The sequence below is a fragment of the Symphodus melops genome, assembly GCF_947650265.1.
Source record: "Symphodus melops genome assembly, chromosome: 5".
Classification (NCBI taxonomy): Eukaryota; Metazoa; Chordata; class Actinopteri; order Labriformes; family Labridae; genus Symphodus; species Symphodus melops.
The window spans coordinates 16487792-16501523 of record NC_136695.1 but is presented as its reverse complement, the minus strand read 5'-3'; the positions used below and the strand labels follow the sequence as shown (position 1 = coordinate 16501523).

Genomic DNA, 13732 nt, shown 5'->3' with positions numbered 1-13732 from the left:
ATGATTTACTTTTGAAATGTTGCAAATCATTTCAATCAAAAGCTGGAATCATGACCGTGCTCATTTAACCATTGAAGTATGAAGTGAATTATGTTCAAGATAAGACTAAAATTCCCCCAAAAGCAACTTCTAAACAAGAAACAGCAACTTTTTCGAGGCCGGAGTTTTCACATATTATATTATATTGAATTGTTTAGAAAAGCCCATTTTAAGAATAAACTTTTTGCCAAACTCATTTTCTGTACACGCACACACTCATTCAAAGAGAAATATTTACATTTATATACCATAGAGTAGACTTTTCATTCCCCTATTCTCTTAACCCCAGTTTGAACCTAAACCTTTTAATATCACTGTATGCGGGCCAAATGCCCTTACCTTAGAGGATTTTTTAGCCTCAAAGTGTAACTGTCTCTTTCTCACACACACACACACACACACACACACACACACACACACACACACACACATGCCCAGTGAAGTGTGCAGATTGAGGGATTAGAACAGAAAGTCATTATAAAGCAGCCTTCCAGACGTCTGCAGAGAAACGAGCTCTGACACCCGAATATGAACTTTGTCTAACTCCACATTAGCTGCACCTTGCTAATGTGTGTGTGTGTGTGTGTGTGTGTGTACATATTTAATTGATGGTTTGAAAGAGGGAAGAGTGATAGAAAAGCTGCTGTAATGGTGAAACATGCTGGCGTTAATAGACTGGTTCGTTCAGTAGGTTGCAGCCCTCTCTGCTTATTAACCATGTGACCAGTTGAATTTCACAGTTCAAGGCATCAGCATTGGTTTTCACTAAGAAGAGAGTTTGAGCAGAGGCAGCTAAAGAGGAAGGAAGGACAATTTGTGTGCTTTTAGACTGCAGTTATAACATCCCAACATAAGCAAAGGAACCAATTTCCAAGGTGATTAGTCAGTTAAAAGTGTCTTGTGGTTGTTGTTAGTACACATCCACACAATAAAAAGACAAATGTTTTGTCCTGTGACTGATCACAGAGACAAGGCCTGTCAAAATATTGTGCTGCAAGGGATTTTTTTTATAGTTCTGTCTCCTAATGTATTTCAGTATTTGACAGAGAAAAAAAATTGTTTTCCAGACCAAACAAGTATGGACTTGATGACATTGTTGTTGTTCATGGGTCACAACACTTTATCACATCGCACTTAAGCTACAAGTCTTTATCTACCTTATTTTCTGTCTCCCTTACAGCTCCATGTGACCGTCAGCAAAACATCCGTGAAAGTGGTGTTAGATTGTTCTGTGGCTGGGGAGAAACCCATCAACGCTGCTGGAAACATCACCACCGACGGAGTGGAGATACTGGGACGGATGGTTCGGTCCCGAGGCAAACAGGACAAATCTGCTACCGTGAGTATCATTTCTTGTTTGGTAAACTCAGAATATGGTGTGATTTAGACGGGAGGATACCTGTGTGTTCAAGATACAGTTTAGTCTTAAAAAAGTGATCGGTGTCCTCCAATGCAGAGGAATTAAAAGGTCATCAGAGCAGTAAAATCAAGCAGAAACATATCAAGAAACATATAAATACTCATTAAAATAAACATTTATTTATATTTTAACCCCAGCATATCAGGCTGCTTTAAAGTACAGAAAGAGAGAGGTGTGAAAAAACCTTCTTTGATCAAGCCATATTCACCTTGCTGCTTTTAATTGTCTATTTTTGCCTTAATGGCAATGACCAAAAAAGGACAAGTTTGCGTGAACCATTGTATGCGATCCAAAAGCTATTCCATTTTGTCACTTAGTGGGTGTTAACTTTATTTACTGCAAATTGAGATGCACAAAGTGCTGTACAAATAATTTACTGCCTCTCCTCCAACCATTAGGAAGCCCAAGCAAACGGATATAAAATGAATTTTGGCTCTCACACAAGCAAGTGAGAAGGTGAGATATCAGAAGCACACTGAGAGCTGCTATGACTAAATTTATACTTCCTCTCTGCTACCAAAGACAATAATCATCTGAACAATGCAGGGAGAAGAGCTTTATATGAAGTATTAGAAAGGAAAATGTGACATTTCCTATGCCTATTATCAGATTGGCCTTTATAGACCATTAGAGGAGGAGGTTGTTAATTATAAAAATGAGTCTCGCATATTGAAAAATGAAACTGTAATCGAAGCCTTTTCTACAAATTCTTACTTCAAGCATTCACATTGTTCAGCTTATTGAGTTTCATTGTCTGTTTCTACAGGTTCTACAAAAAGCAACATGTCTCATTTTTTAGAAAGACAGTCCTAATAACCACAGATCTTAAGGATTATAAGTCATTGAGAAGACTGATAGGAGTGCCAGATTAGCAGTACATAAGCACTGATAAGTTAAGTCATGTACTGTAAGAGTTTCATACAAGCTGTAGGGCAGGTCTTTTCTCTTCATATTTAGGAATATTCTACTAAGCGTGCCCTTCATTTGCTTACACTGTCCGATATGAAATTAGACTATTTTTGTTGGTTTAGACATTTGATAAGGAGAATGTATCGTGGCTACTTTTATATTTTGGACATGATCCCATTTGTTCCTGGAATACATAGAGTACAGGGCACTACTTTAAGTGAAGATGAAATCTAATTTTTAAAAAAAGGCTTCCATTACTGTTGTAGTTCTAAAAATCGGTCTTGGTCTTGAGATCTTTTTTGAAGGTTTCAGTATTGTCTGGGAATCTAGAGCATTTTTAATTGGTCTTGTCTCAGTCTCAGACTGGGTAGACTCCAAATTTGAAACCAAGACCACCAGCGACAGGCTATTTTTCAAAGTTACAACTGTGGTTGGGAAACACAACCTCTCTTTCTTAAAGACCGAATAACTTCAGTTCATCTGTAGTTTGATTATTATCTACCGGTTACAGCTGCATTCTTCTCTGTGTGATGATCTAAGCCCGCTGCACGCACGATTGTGATGTTTCACTGATATTTATGGTATTGGTTTTGTCCCAGTCTCTCGCTGACTTGGTTTTGGTCTTGACTCCGTATCGATCTTTCAATGTCTCGGTCTTGTCTCTGAACACTCTGGTCTCAGGTATGTTTTGATCTCGGTTAGTGTGGTCTTACTACTACTGGACCACAACAGTAGTATTCAAACAGGACACTTAAAGTTATTGAACAGTAACAGAGACAACAACAAACATGCCCTGTTTAGAAGTTCTACGAAATTTGAGATTTGAGTTTCCTGTCCTGAAAGGTTAAAAGTGTGGGAAGTGGAATCTGCTCTTCTAAGGATAAAAGTTTGTCAGAAACTGTTTCATCGATCTTGTTGATAAACTTAAAACCTAATATAAATCAAACTTGAGTCCACAACCTAATTTATTGCCTGGTTTATAGTTATAGTCGAGAGAAGCCTCAGAACATTAATTTTGTCGAGTGAAGCTGTAAGCCAGACGTTGTGCATCTATTTCCTGGCACTTTTCTGCTCGTCATTGCACATTGTACAGTGAGCAGAAAAACTGTCTTGTTTATGAACCCAAAACACACACAAAACCCTCACCATTTCAGAAACGCACAGTTGTTTTGGTTCCCATTTACTTTTCTGCATCGACAAACATGCTAACTTATTTAGTCATGACAGTATTAATGGAAGTGGTTTGTGTGTGCACGTTTACAGTTCCAGCTCCAGATGTTCGACATCATCTGTAGTACCTCCTGGGCCAGCAGAGATAAGTGCTGCGAGCTGCCAGCATTGGTAAGAAACTAGCACAGGCAAATACTACCTGACACACACAGTACATGCTCACACACTTTTATATGATGTTCTCACCACTGTCCACCTTGAATGTGCTGTAGTTTAAATCTACGACTGATAGAGTTTTAGAAAACCAGGGTGATAATTGTGAATACTTTGAATCTGTATCAGTGTTGGCTTGGTAACACTTCAAACACTTTCTAAGTTCAAAAGCTGAAAATGCACTTCATGAGCATCTCCAGAATGCTCTTTCTCTCATAAACTATTCTAGGCTTGATCATATAAGAGCACTAATCACCATCAGTAATTATTGCACATTTATTTTTTTAAATACACAGCCCAATCCCTCTACTGTATGTATTACTGTGTGTTTTCAGAGAGTGGAGGAGCAGTGTCCTTCCATGCCTCATGCCTGTACCTGTTCCCAGGACAGCAAAGGACCTCCGGGACCTTCTGGACCTCCTGTAAGAGCTCACTAATTCTTTCATGTAATTACATTATCAGACTGTTGTGCTCAATCCAGAATGAAGAGCATCTTGTTCTGTCTGTTTTTGTCTTTTTTGCGTCTCTGTCGTTCCACAGACATGTGTAGAACTCTTCACGGATATCTCCCCTCTCCTGCCTTTATTTGTTTTTCCGCTCTGTCTCTTTTAAATATGATAATTTATGGTATTCATATTGCAATACAATCATTAAGAGACTTTCTTTCTTTTACCTCGTATATCACTGATCTCCTCACTACCTAGGACTGTCTAGACAGTCCTAAAAAAATGTTAGGTTTATTACAATAAAAAGGTTTATCAAAAAAAAAAAAAGAAATGTAGGTTTTGGAAAATTGATTTCTTTTCTAAATACATGAATACTGCTGTGAAATGCACTGTCATGAGTTTTTAGAACATAGAAAAAAACACAAATGAAGCTTAGCCATTCTTTGTCAATTAAAACAGAACAGACTAAATATTTTCTGTATAATGTTAGGGACAGAGGATTAGTCATCATTGCTTCTGCATGACTATGTCCCCCCTTTTTGCACCGCAAATTAAATTACAGCATGGCCATTATTTTTCTCAGTCTTGGAAATGTACTACATCATCTTGCTCAGTCAGGCAATCTAAGGCCACCCTAACATGTTGGATTTCATCACAGAGCACAGTGCCACATCTATCTCTCGTCTGAGAGCTGTTTTCAGGGAAGTTAAAGTAAAGTTTCTCTTCGGTTATTATAAGTTTTTTAACTGCATGTTCAATTCATCGACACTATGAACAACACATTTACAAGAAATGTCATGTAATTTTCATCGAAGTTGATATTGTTTTAATGAAACCTTTGAAATGTAAAATAAAATATATCCTTTTTTAGTTTTTTTGGGTTTCTCAGTATATTAGAGAGAGAAGGGATGAGCTTGTTGTATTCGCCTCACGCAGCAGCAGGTGCGACCTGACAGAGGCTGAGAGATGAGACCAAGTAAATGAGCTCAATTACAGCCTGAAACTTCAATCTATATTCGCTCGCTCGCTCGCTCGCTTTCTTTCTTTCTTTCTTCTGCATTTTTATTTATAAATCTCTTCTTTTGACCTACCACAAGAGCTCTTTATTCTCTCGTTTTCTCTTTCTTTTTTAGTTCTTTCCTTTATCTTCTTTGTTGGGTGGCATGTGCAAGGGCAAGAGAGAGGTGTAGATCAACATCTGTAGAGTTTATAAATAATTTGTATGGTCATATCATTCATAAAAACTGATCCCAACAATTTTCAGCCTAGTGAAACATAACTAACTTTGGGATGTGTTTTTTTTTATTTTTGATTGATTTATTTTTTTTAACCTCTCTTTGTTTTGTATTCGCAATTTTTTGTTCAGTCTGTCTATATGGTTTTCATTTTCAATACCACACTATGGAGGCAGCTAATGGAAAACGTCAAAAAATGTGCTACAAATGTTTCTTCTTCGAATAAGATAAGTCTCTAGTTAATTAGAGAATGGAGTGCTGGAAACTCATTTTCTCTCCCCTCTATATAGCACTGCGTCCAGCTCTCTCTTGCTTTCACTCTCCTGCTCTCTCACTCCGAGATCAATAGTTGTACTGTACAGCTTTCAACTTTTTCATCATTTTTCTCTTTTTTCTATACCTCCACTTCACCGAGATGCCTGAGGCTCTTCTTCTCTTTTTTATTTTTTATTATCATTTAATGCCTCTCTGTGCCCATGTCTGTCTCTTTGTCTGTGTCTGTTTCTCTCACAGGCACCAAATGGGCTCCTTATATCACATTTTGACTGCAGCGTATGGGCATAGATGAACGGTTTAATGGCAACCATGGTCATTTTGTGCTGAAACTGCAAAGTACATTCAGTTGGGTTTTGAAAAAGGATGAAACAGCAATGACATTCTCCTTGTTAACACAACATAATGGTTGTTAAGACCATACATTTTAGTTCTATCCTCTGTGGAAGTCAAGCCTCCTGCAGGCAGGAAAACCTTCACAATCCTATCAGACTGTGAAAACAGAGATGTTGTTCAGTCTGAAGAAAGCTAGATAAATAAGTGAATCTGTGGAGACATGAGATGCGTGTTTGAACATCAGAGAAAGTATAAAAGCTAAAAATAATCCCGTTACAGGTGACTTATTTGTTGGGTTTATGCACTTAAATCTCTGCAGACAGCATTTTGGCAGTCTGAATTATGGCTTCAGCAGAAGTCTGCTCTCAGACTCTCTCTATCCGCTGTTGTGCTTTTCTCTCTCAGAGTAATTTCTGTGTTTGTGTTTTCTGTCAGACGAATGTCTCTTCCTCACTCGCACAGCAGCAGGTCTCTTCAGTTTTGTAAATCTTTGAGTCATGTTTGCAAAAAATATTGATTGTTCAAACTGAATTGCAATCTGTGCCGCCTGATTTGGCACAGGCTCAACACCGAACATCAGTCAGCAATCAGTCTGACATTATGAAAAAACAAGACAAGCGCTGCTTACCATCTCCGTTTGTTCAAATTGTATTGTGCCCATGCTGTTTGAGAGCCAAGTGTTTGTTTAAAAAATGTAAATGTGCCTTTGGCATCAAGTCACTCTGTCATAGCAGTGGGGGGGTTTCTGTCGCCTTAAATGCCCCATGAAAAATTCAAATACAATTTGTGTTGTTATTTCATTTGTATTGTTTTTTGGAAGCGATTTCAGTTTCTCTGCTGGTTTGCAGAGAAAAATCTAACAAGTCTAAGGCTCCTGTTGTTTGTATTTATCCATTAAAAACGACCTGCAGAGACAAATTGCTGGCCTGAGGTTCATAATCTACCATTTGTATCACACATGAAATGTTTTTACTGCTGCAAAGAAGTTGTGTTTGACTCACAAGTACGGCAGGTTGAGATGCAAAAAGGTTCCTTTTTGATATCTTGCAATACATAGGAGGAAAGTAAAGGATACGTTACGCCTATATTCTACTATACTTTTATAGACATATAGACAGTTATTTGTTGTAGGAGTTTGTTATACTTGCCTTTTCTGGTATCACTCCACTGTTGATGGACAGGGGTGGTTGTGGGGTGGGAGGACTGACTGTCTGAGATGCATTTTAGTTTAGCTACAGCTTACAGGAGGCTTCTTAGTCAGAGCAGGTTTCAGCATGCTGGCTGTCATCTATAGGTTTATTCCTGGCTTTTTGAACCAGCATGTATTGCTTCACAGCGAGGAAACGCAGACAAGAGAAAAAACAAGGACAAAACAAAAACAAAGGAAGTTTTGTGATGAGAATGCCAGCTCATGCAGGAAGAGTCATTATAGTCAATTAAAATCAATTCATACTGATGGGCAGGTGACTTTTATGCGAAGCTAGATTTAAATATATGTCAATTTCAGTTCTACAAACTCCTGAGAGATAAAATACACCGACAAACTTCATTGGTTTAAATTGAGATATTAGACTCTACTATGATCTAATGATATGTGGAAAAGAAAGCTGTAAAAACCAAACACTGTTTCAATAGGACTGACCTCTCTCTAAAGCTATATTAGTTTGTCCCCCCTCATAATCCTCTTCCTCTAAAAACATCCTCCAGTCCCCTCTGGCTTAATCCTGTAGGAACTACCTCATCCGCCCTCTTCCCGAGGGGAGAAACAAACATAGGTCGAGGGTGCTTCCAAAATGAACCAATGTTTAGTGTCCTCAGATAAACCTTGAGGCTGTGAGGGCTCGGCCTCAGGTTTAGAGACTCAGATTCCTGCTTCTGCTCAGAGATGAGGTAAGCATAATGAGGTGCAGCTCAGAGGAGCAGCCCTGATCACTGTTGGCATCTATCTATGCATTCATGACAAAAACCAGTGGGCCGGTACTTTAATATGTGCTGAATAATATATATTTTAAAGGGAGTCTACTCTATGCACTTCAGATGTTTGTTTCTTTGCCATAGCTGCTCATAAGCACACAACTGGCATACATTGATGTTTTATGCTGATTTTTTATTTATTTATTTTTTTGCTGTGTTTCAGGGAGGTCCAGGCATAAGAGGGCCCCGAGGAGACAGAGGAGAGTCAGGAGTGACGGTCAGTTTAAACGCACCCTAATTTATTCTTCTTCAGAACATTCAGAACAAAAGGAGTTTTAAGTACAATCTAGCTTGCATCACTTATGTAGTTGAGTCATTTTCTCCAAACTGTGGTAGAAAATGCACCCTGACCGTACCAGTTTGCGTTGGTGGACTTGATTTGGCAGTGGAACATTAACTCTCCTGTTCTTTGGCCAAAGAAAACAAACAAAAAAAAAAAACAGACAGGAACTAGTTTGGGTTTGTAATGTTCACACTTACCAACAGCCACACTACTTCAAGCCTTTGACAAGGCAGCTTAAACGTGTTCTATTTTTAAAACGTGGACACTGTATTGCAGTGTGTACAAACAAAAACAGGCACTTTTGAAAGTGATGACCTTGAATCAGTTGGAGTTGACTGCCCAACACCTGTTCCTTTTACTAACATTTCCATCTGGTTGTGCAGCCATACAAAGAAACATCTGCTGTTTTGTTTTTTTCTGCCATCATATTTTTCATTTGCAATATTTCCTGCAACTGCAACTGATGAACAGCTTCCTGTGCCACATGCTGGTGTTTCATGGATAGAATATATTTCCAAAATGTTGCTTAGTGGCTTAGATAGAGATAGATAGATAGGAACTTTATTAATCCCTTGGGAAGGTTCCCTCAGGGAAATTCCGCTTATGTGGGTTCAGACTATATAACACTCTCTGAAACTGTGTGGCATACAGTAGAAGAGCCTCGTACTTTAACACGTCAGAGTTCGGTCAAAATTGAACTCTTTGTAAGCCAAAACAAAGGCACGGTCGGTTTGCAACAGGAAGTGAATACAGAACGCCTGCTGCAATAAAAAGTCTGAAACCACTCTTGTTTATTGTAGTACTTATTTACAGTCCAAACATGCTGGTCCACACCTCTACCTCCAGGGATCAAACAGCCCTTGTCATAAAATGGGATTTAGTTGGCTGAGATGTATGTCACTGACTCACAAACAAAGCAGCCCACTCCATCCTCCAAACTGAATGTTTAGCCTTCATGGTCAAACAGAAATGGACATTAACATTTTACAGACTTTTTTCTCTTCCTCAGACTAATGACGAGCTCTCATCATCCAAGCTGTTAACTTGTGTTTTATGGATGCATTTCTATCAAATGTTGTCTTGGACTATCAATGAAAGATTCGCGGTCGAGTTAGCATCTGCTTTGGTTCTGCTGAGGGAGTCCGGTCCAAAATGTTACAAAATCTCCAGCTGTGACTGTCACTACAAAGCCTGATGCAGTTGGAAGTGTCTCAAAACTTAGATTCCATGATGGTTATTTTAACTTCTCTTCTTTGAAAGCAGCTGCAGGGGTCCTGCTAGTTTTGCTCAGACACTCATCGCTGCCACTCAAGGACATAAAGTTGTTTATCTCAGCTAAAATATTCTGTTGAGTGACAGTGTAGCGAGTGCATAACATGATGGCCACCCAGAGCTTAAATCTGTGTACATCTTGCTGGAAATTTTAAGAAAAACATGCAAGGTTTTCTAAATGCAGGCCACATGTGTTCTGTTTGATGTGTGTAATTGTGTTCGTTTTGGAGTGAGATGTGTTTTTTCTGTCCTCTGGCACACAAACATCGTACGGCACACTTTTATATATTAATATGTGCCTGCCAGTTCACACTCGACTTTAGCTCAGCAGCATTTGTATGTGTGTAGCTGCAGCCAAGTTTATTTTATTTGGATTGTTCTGTTGCATGAGACCAGCTCCACCATGAATCCTTCTTGTTTTATTCCCACTTATCATTTTAGCTCTATTTCTTGTTATAGAACTAAATGTAAATGAGAAAGTCATTGGTAACGGAACAAAAGAAACCTCTGTGTAATTCTGAGCTCTTTAAATATCTTCAACTAGTTTGGCCCCATCATTGACTGATGTTTATCATTAAGTTAAACGTTTCATTCTCTGTTTATTTTGCACACTTCACTCATGTATAACAGATCCGGATAGAAAAGACATGTAGCCAGTGTACTGCATGGTTGAACAGTGAAACGATAAATACAGCTAGAGTGACGATAACTTTGACGACAGCTGCTTCTGTGCAAACAAACTACAAATGCAGGAACTCTTTATTCAGGAAGCTCTCTGCAGATCATATGCATCAGCTCAACCTCACTGTAGTTAGAAGCACGTTTTGACATCTTTTTCATGATGAAAGTAGGAATAATGAAAGAACAACCCCAAAGGTGGTGATGATGTTAAATAGAGTTAAGAGATATTACTTAATAAAGTAGGTGCCGTCTCCAGGAGGAGAGAAGAGCATTCATTACCGCTGCTAATATTAGCTGAACACTGTCACATGCCGTTGTATTTCTTTCTTACTAGATCTATTATAATAAAAAAATAAATATTTCTATTTCATGTGCTGCAGTAGTTCCAATATACAACACAGTACAATAAAAGAAAGTGAGAAGTGTTGAAACACATTTTGTGCAAGAAAAAAAGAACAAAAACATTGTTTTGTTTTTACAGGGGCCTCAGGGGCCAGTGGGAGAGATAGGCCCTCCTGGACCTTCAGGACCACCAGGTCCTCAGGGGCCAAATGGTCTCTCTATTCAGGGCCCCCCGGTAAGACTTCTCTGGGTGTTTTTGTGAAAGAGTGTAAAGTCATGTCATGAAACCTTTTAGGATTTCTTTGAATGTTAAACTTACTCTTATCATAAACGTGTTATTTCAGTAAATCTGAGAATCTGCAACAGTTCATTATTAGTGAAGCATGAGTAGAATAATGTGCGGTTTGCCATTTGATTCTGAGTGCAGGTAGGAGTCACAGGTCACAGAATAAGTACAGTTTCACTTAATATAGAGCTTTGGCCCACTTGCCATTTTAAACTGACACACATCAAAGTCTGCCTTAAAGAGACTTTTCCGGGGACCCGTAGCAGCACAGCATCTTGTTAAGATAACTGATGTTGATTTTCCCAGTCCTTTGGTAGCTTTCAATGTAGTCACTTTTCCAGGTAAGTTGAAATTATGTTTGTTTTACAGGGAACTGCTGGAGAGAAGGGAGAGAGAGGAGAGATCGGACCAGCCGGACCAATGGTAAGAAAACCTTTGTCAAAATTAAAGGACATAGGATTGTCAATCTGCCTGACATGATTCTATCTCTGTCTATTTTTTTCTTGATCAAATACTCTATACTATTTGTGTTTTCAAACACAGCTCTGTGTGTGACTGTCATTGTAATGTGCTCTCCTTTGTGTGTATCTGTGGAGAATACTAATAAGTCATTCATACATGATCAGAATGGTGCAATGTGCCAGCAGACTCGTAGAAATGAGCATGTTTCTCTTTGAAGGCAGTGTTCTGTTACTTCACGTTTTACGATCATTTTCATTCTGTTTAAACATTAAATTCAATTCTCTAAGGACCGCTAGCAGCATACACAAACTCAAAAATATGTTTTAACTCTTCCCAAAAGATGTTCTTTCTATTTAGTTTTTTTCTAGATAACTGCTACTGAAGATCTCTTGTTGAGTCATTCTGGGGTTGGAAAAACAAGTTTAAATGTTAAATTAAAGTTAAAACATGTTTTTTTGAGAGCAGTACCCAAAGAAAAGGAACAGTGTAAAAAATATGTCACATTTCTACCTAGATAGCAATGCTTTTACGCCAAAGAAATCAATGCCAAAATAGTATGATGTAATACCTTAAAAATGAGAAGCTGTAATACAACATGGGCTGCACTGACCTACAGTTGTTGTTGATCCTCTTTTAAACTACTTAAACTAGCTATCGGGGGAGTTGAGCTGGTCAGTTTGTATCAATCAAACTTAATTTGTGATTTCATTTATCTTTTGTATCTGCCCGGCTGTCTCAACATTTTTATTTCATGTTTTATTCAGAACCAAATGTCGTTACTTTGTAATTGTTTTGCTACAGCTGTTTTCATTTTGAGGTTATAATGTTGCATTATAATGATGCATTTGGTACGAGGGCCTTGAAAAATGAATTAAAATTCAAACACGTGGCAAATGTACCCTACATGTGTAATGTCTGTATAAAGAGAAGACTGATTGGCAAAGCTTCTTTTTTTTTTCTTTTTACGGCGATGAAAAAACAGTGCAAGACCATGAAAGGGATTGGAAGGAGAGGAGGAGGGTTTGGAAAGAGGCATATCCAGCTCATTATGTTATGTGTGTACGTGTGCCTGTGCCTAAGTGTGTGTGTGTGTGTGTGTGTGTGTGTGTGTGCGTGTGTGTGTGTGTGTGTGCGTGTGTGTGTGTGTGTGTGCGTGGTAAGCTTTGTTGCTGACACCCATATTCACATTCCCACAAACACAGAGTGATGTCATGAAATCATTGAGATGAAAATAATCATTACCAGCATCTCCATTATTGGGCACTCAACCAATCAGAGGTGATAATAAATTAATTATATAGTTGACTACAGGGAGCTTTGTGCAGCAGCAAGGATGGACTTAATAATGGTAAGTTTAATTTGTAGCACCTTTCAAACAAGAAGTGCACTTTGACTGAGATGTGGACCTTAGGAACCGAGTAACGGCAAGGAGGTTGAAGTCTTTGCCAAGAAAAATCTGACACCACAGAAGTTGTGCGTCGCAAATAAAAGCAAGATAAATTTTCTTTAATTTTTCATAAGAAAGAAGAGATGATGAAGGGCTAAATATAGATTGTTGATGATAGAAACTTTGACTGCACAAAAAGGAGAAAATTATTTATGGTTGGCTGTCGGTCATTTAAAATCAAATATTTCATACCTCCATCAAAATATAAGCAAGAGATAGACGAGAATTGTCTGTGCTCTGCCAGGCAGAGAGAAGGAGGAGCACATGTGAGTGTGTGTTATATACAGTAGTAGTAGTTATGTTTAGATTTCATCAATATCTTTAAAAATATTCATATCACATGCCACAATGGCAGTGAAAATGCAGACAGTAAATCTCAGGGACCTGATTGAACTAAAGAAGTGATTAGTTCAAAAACACTTCATATCAGTAGCCTCTGAAGCCTGAGGCTTCCCCTTTACAAAGAGGTATAAAAGCGTTTCATGACTGGTGCTATTTGTTGCAAAAATGTATGTTAGGAGCAATTGTAAAAGTCATCTCATCAAACTGTGGAAGTACTCCACTAATAATATTTATAATGACTTTATTTATATGGCTTTTTTTAAAGTTACAAAGTAGAAAGAACGAGAAAAAACCAAACAAATGGATGAACAATTGTAAGATAATGGAAAAGACAATACCTGTACCCATTCAAAGGACAAGCCCCTCGTACAAAAAATTCTCATTCCAACCATGACAAGAGAAAAGGGAACACAATGAGGAAGGTCTGCAGACAGATGTTAGATAGAGAACAGTGAAGGCAAAGCCAAGTCACCCCCACTGACACTGATTAAATTAATTCTAACAGGGACAATATTGACTATTAGAAACAACTACAATATTGTGAATTTTTATTGACAAAAACTGGACTAGGTCTTTTGAGTGTTTGCCAATTAAAACTATAG

At 38.2% G+C, this 13732-nt stretch overlaps 1 protein-coding gene across 2 annotated transcripts in view; it reads left to right on the top strand.

The window, feature by feature from the left end:
• The window catches only part of col14a1a (collagen, type XIV, alpha 1a), a 114857-nt gene that overhangs the window by 82709 nt on the left and 18416 nt on the right, over nucleotides 1-13732 (top strand). For both annotated transcript variants that reach the window (XM_079343187.1, XM_079343188.1), the window contains exons 34-39: nucleotides 1220-1378; nucleotides 3632-3709; nucleotides 4087-4173; nucleotides 8179-8232; nucleotides 10733-10828; nucleotides 11249-11302. In XM_079343187.1, the coding sequence (XP_079199313.1) occupies nucleotides 1220-1378; nucleotides 3632-3709; nucleotides 4087-4173; nucleotides 8179-8232; nucleotides 10733-10828; nucleotides 11249-11302 (528 nt within the window). The remainder of the gene's footprint in view (nucleotides 1-1219; nucleotides 1379-3631; nucleotides 3710-4086; nucleotides 4174-8178; nucleotides 8233-10732; nucleotides 10829-11248; nucleotides 11303-13732) is intronic.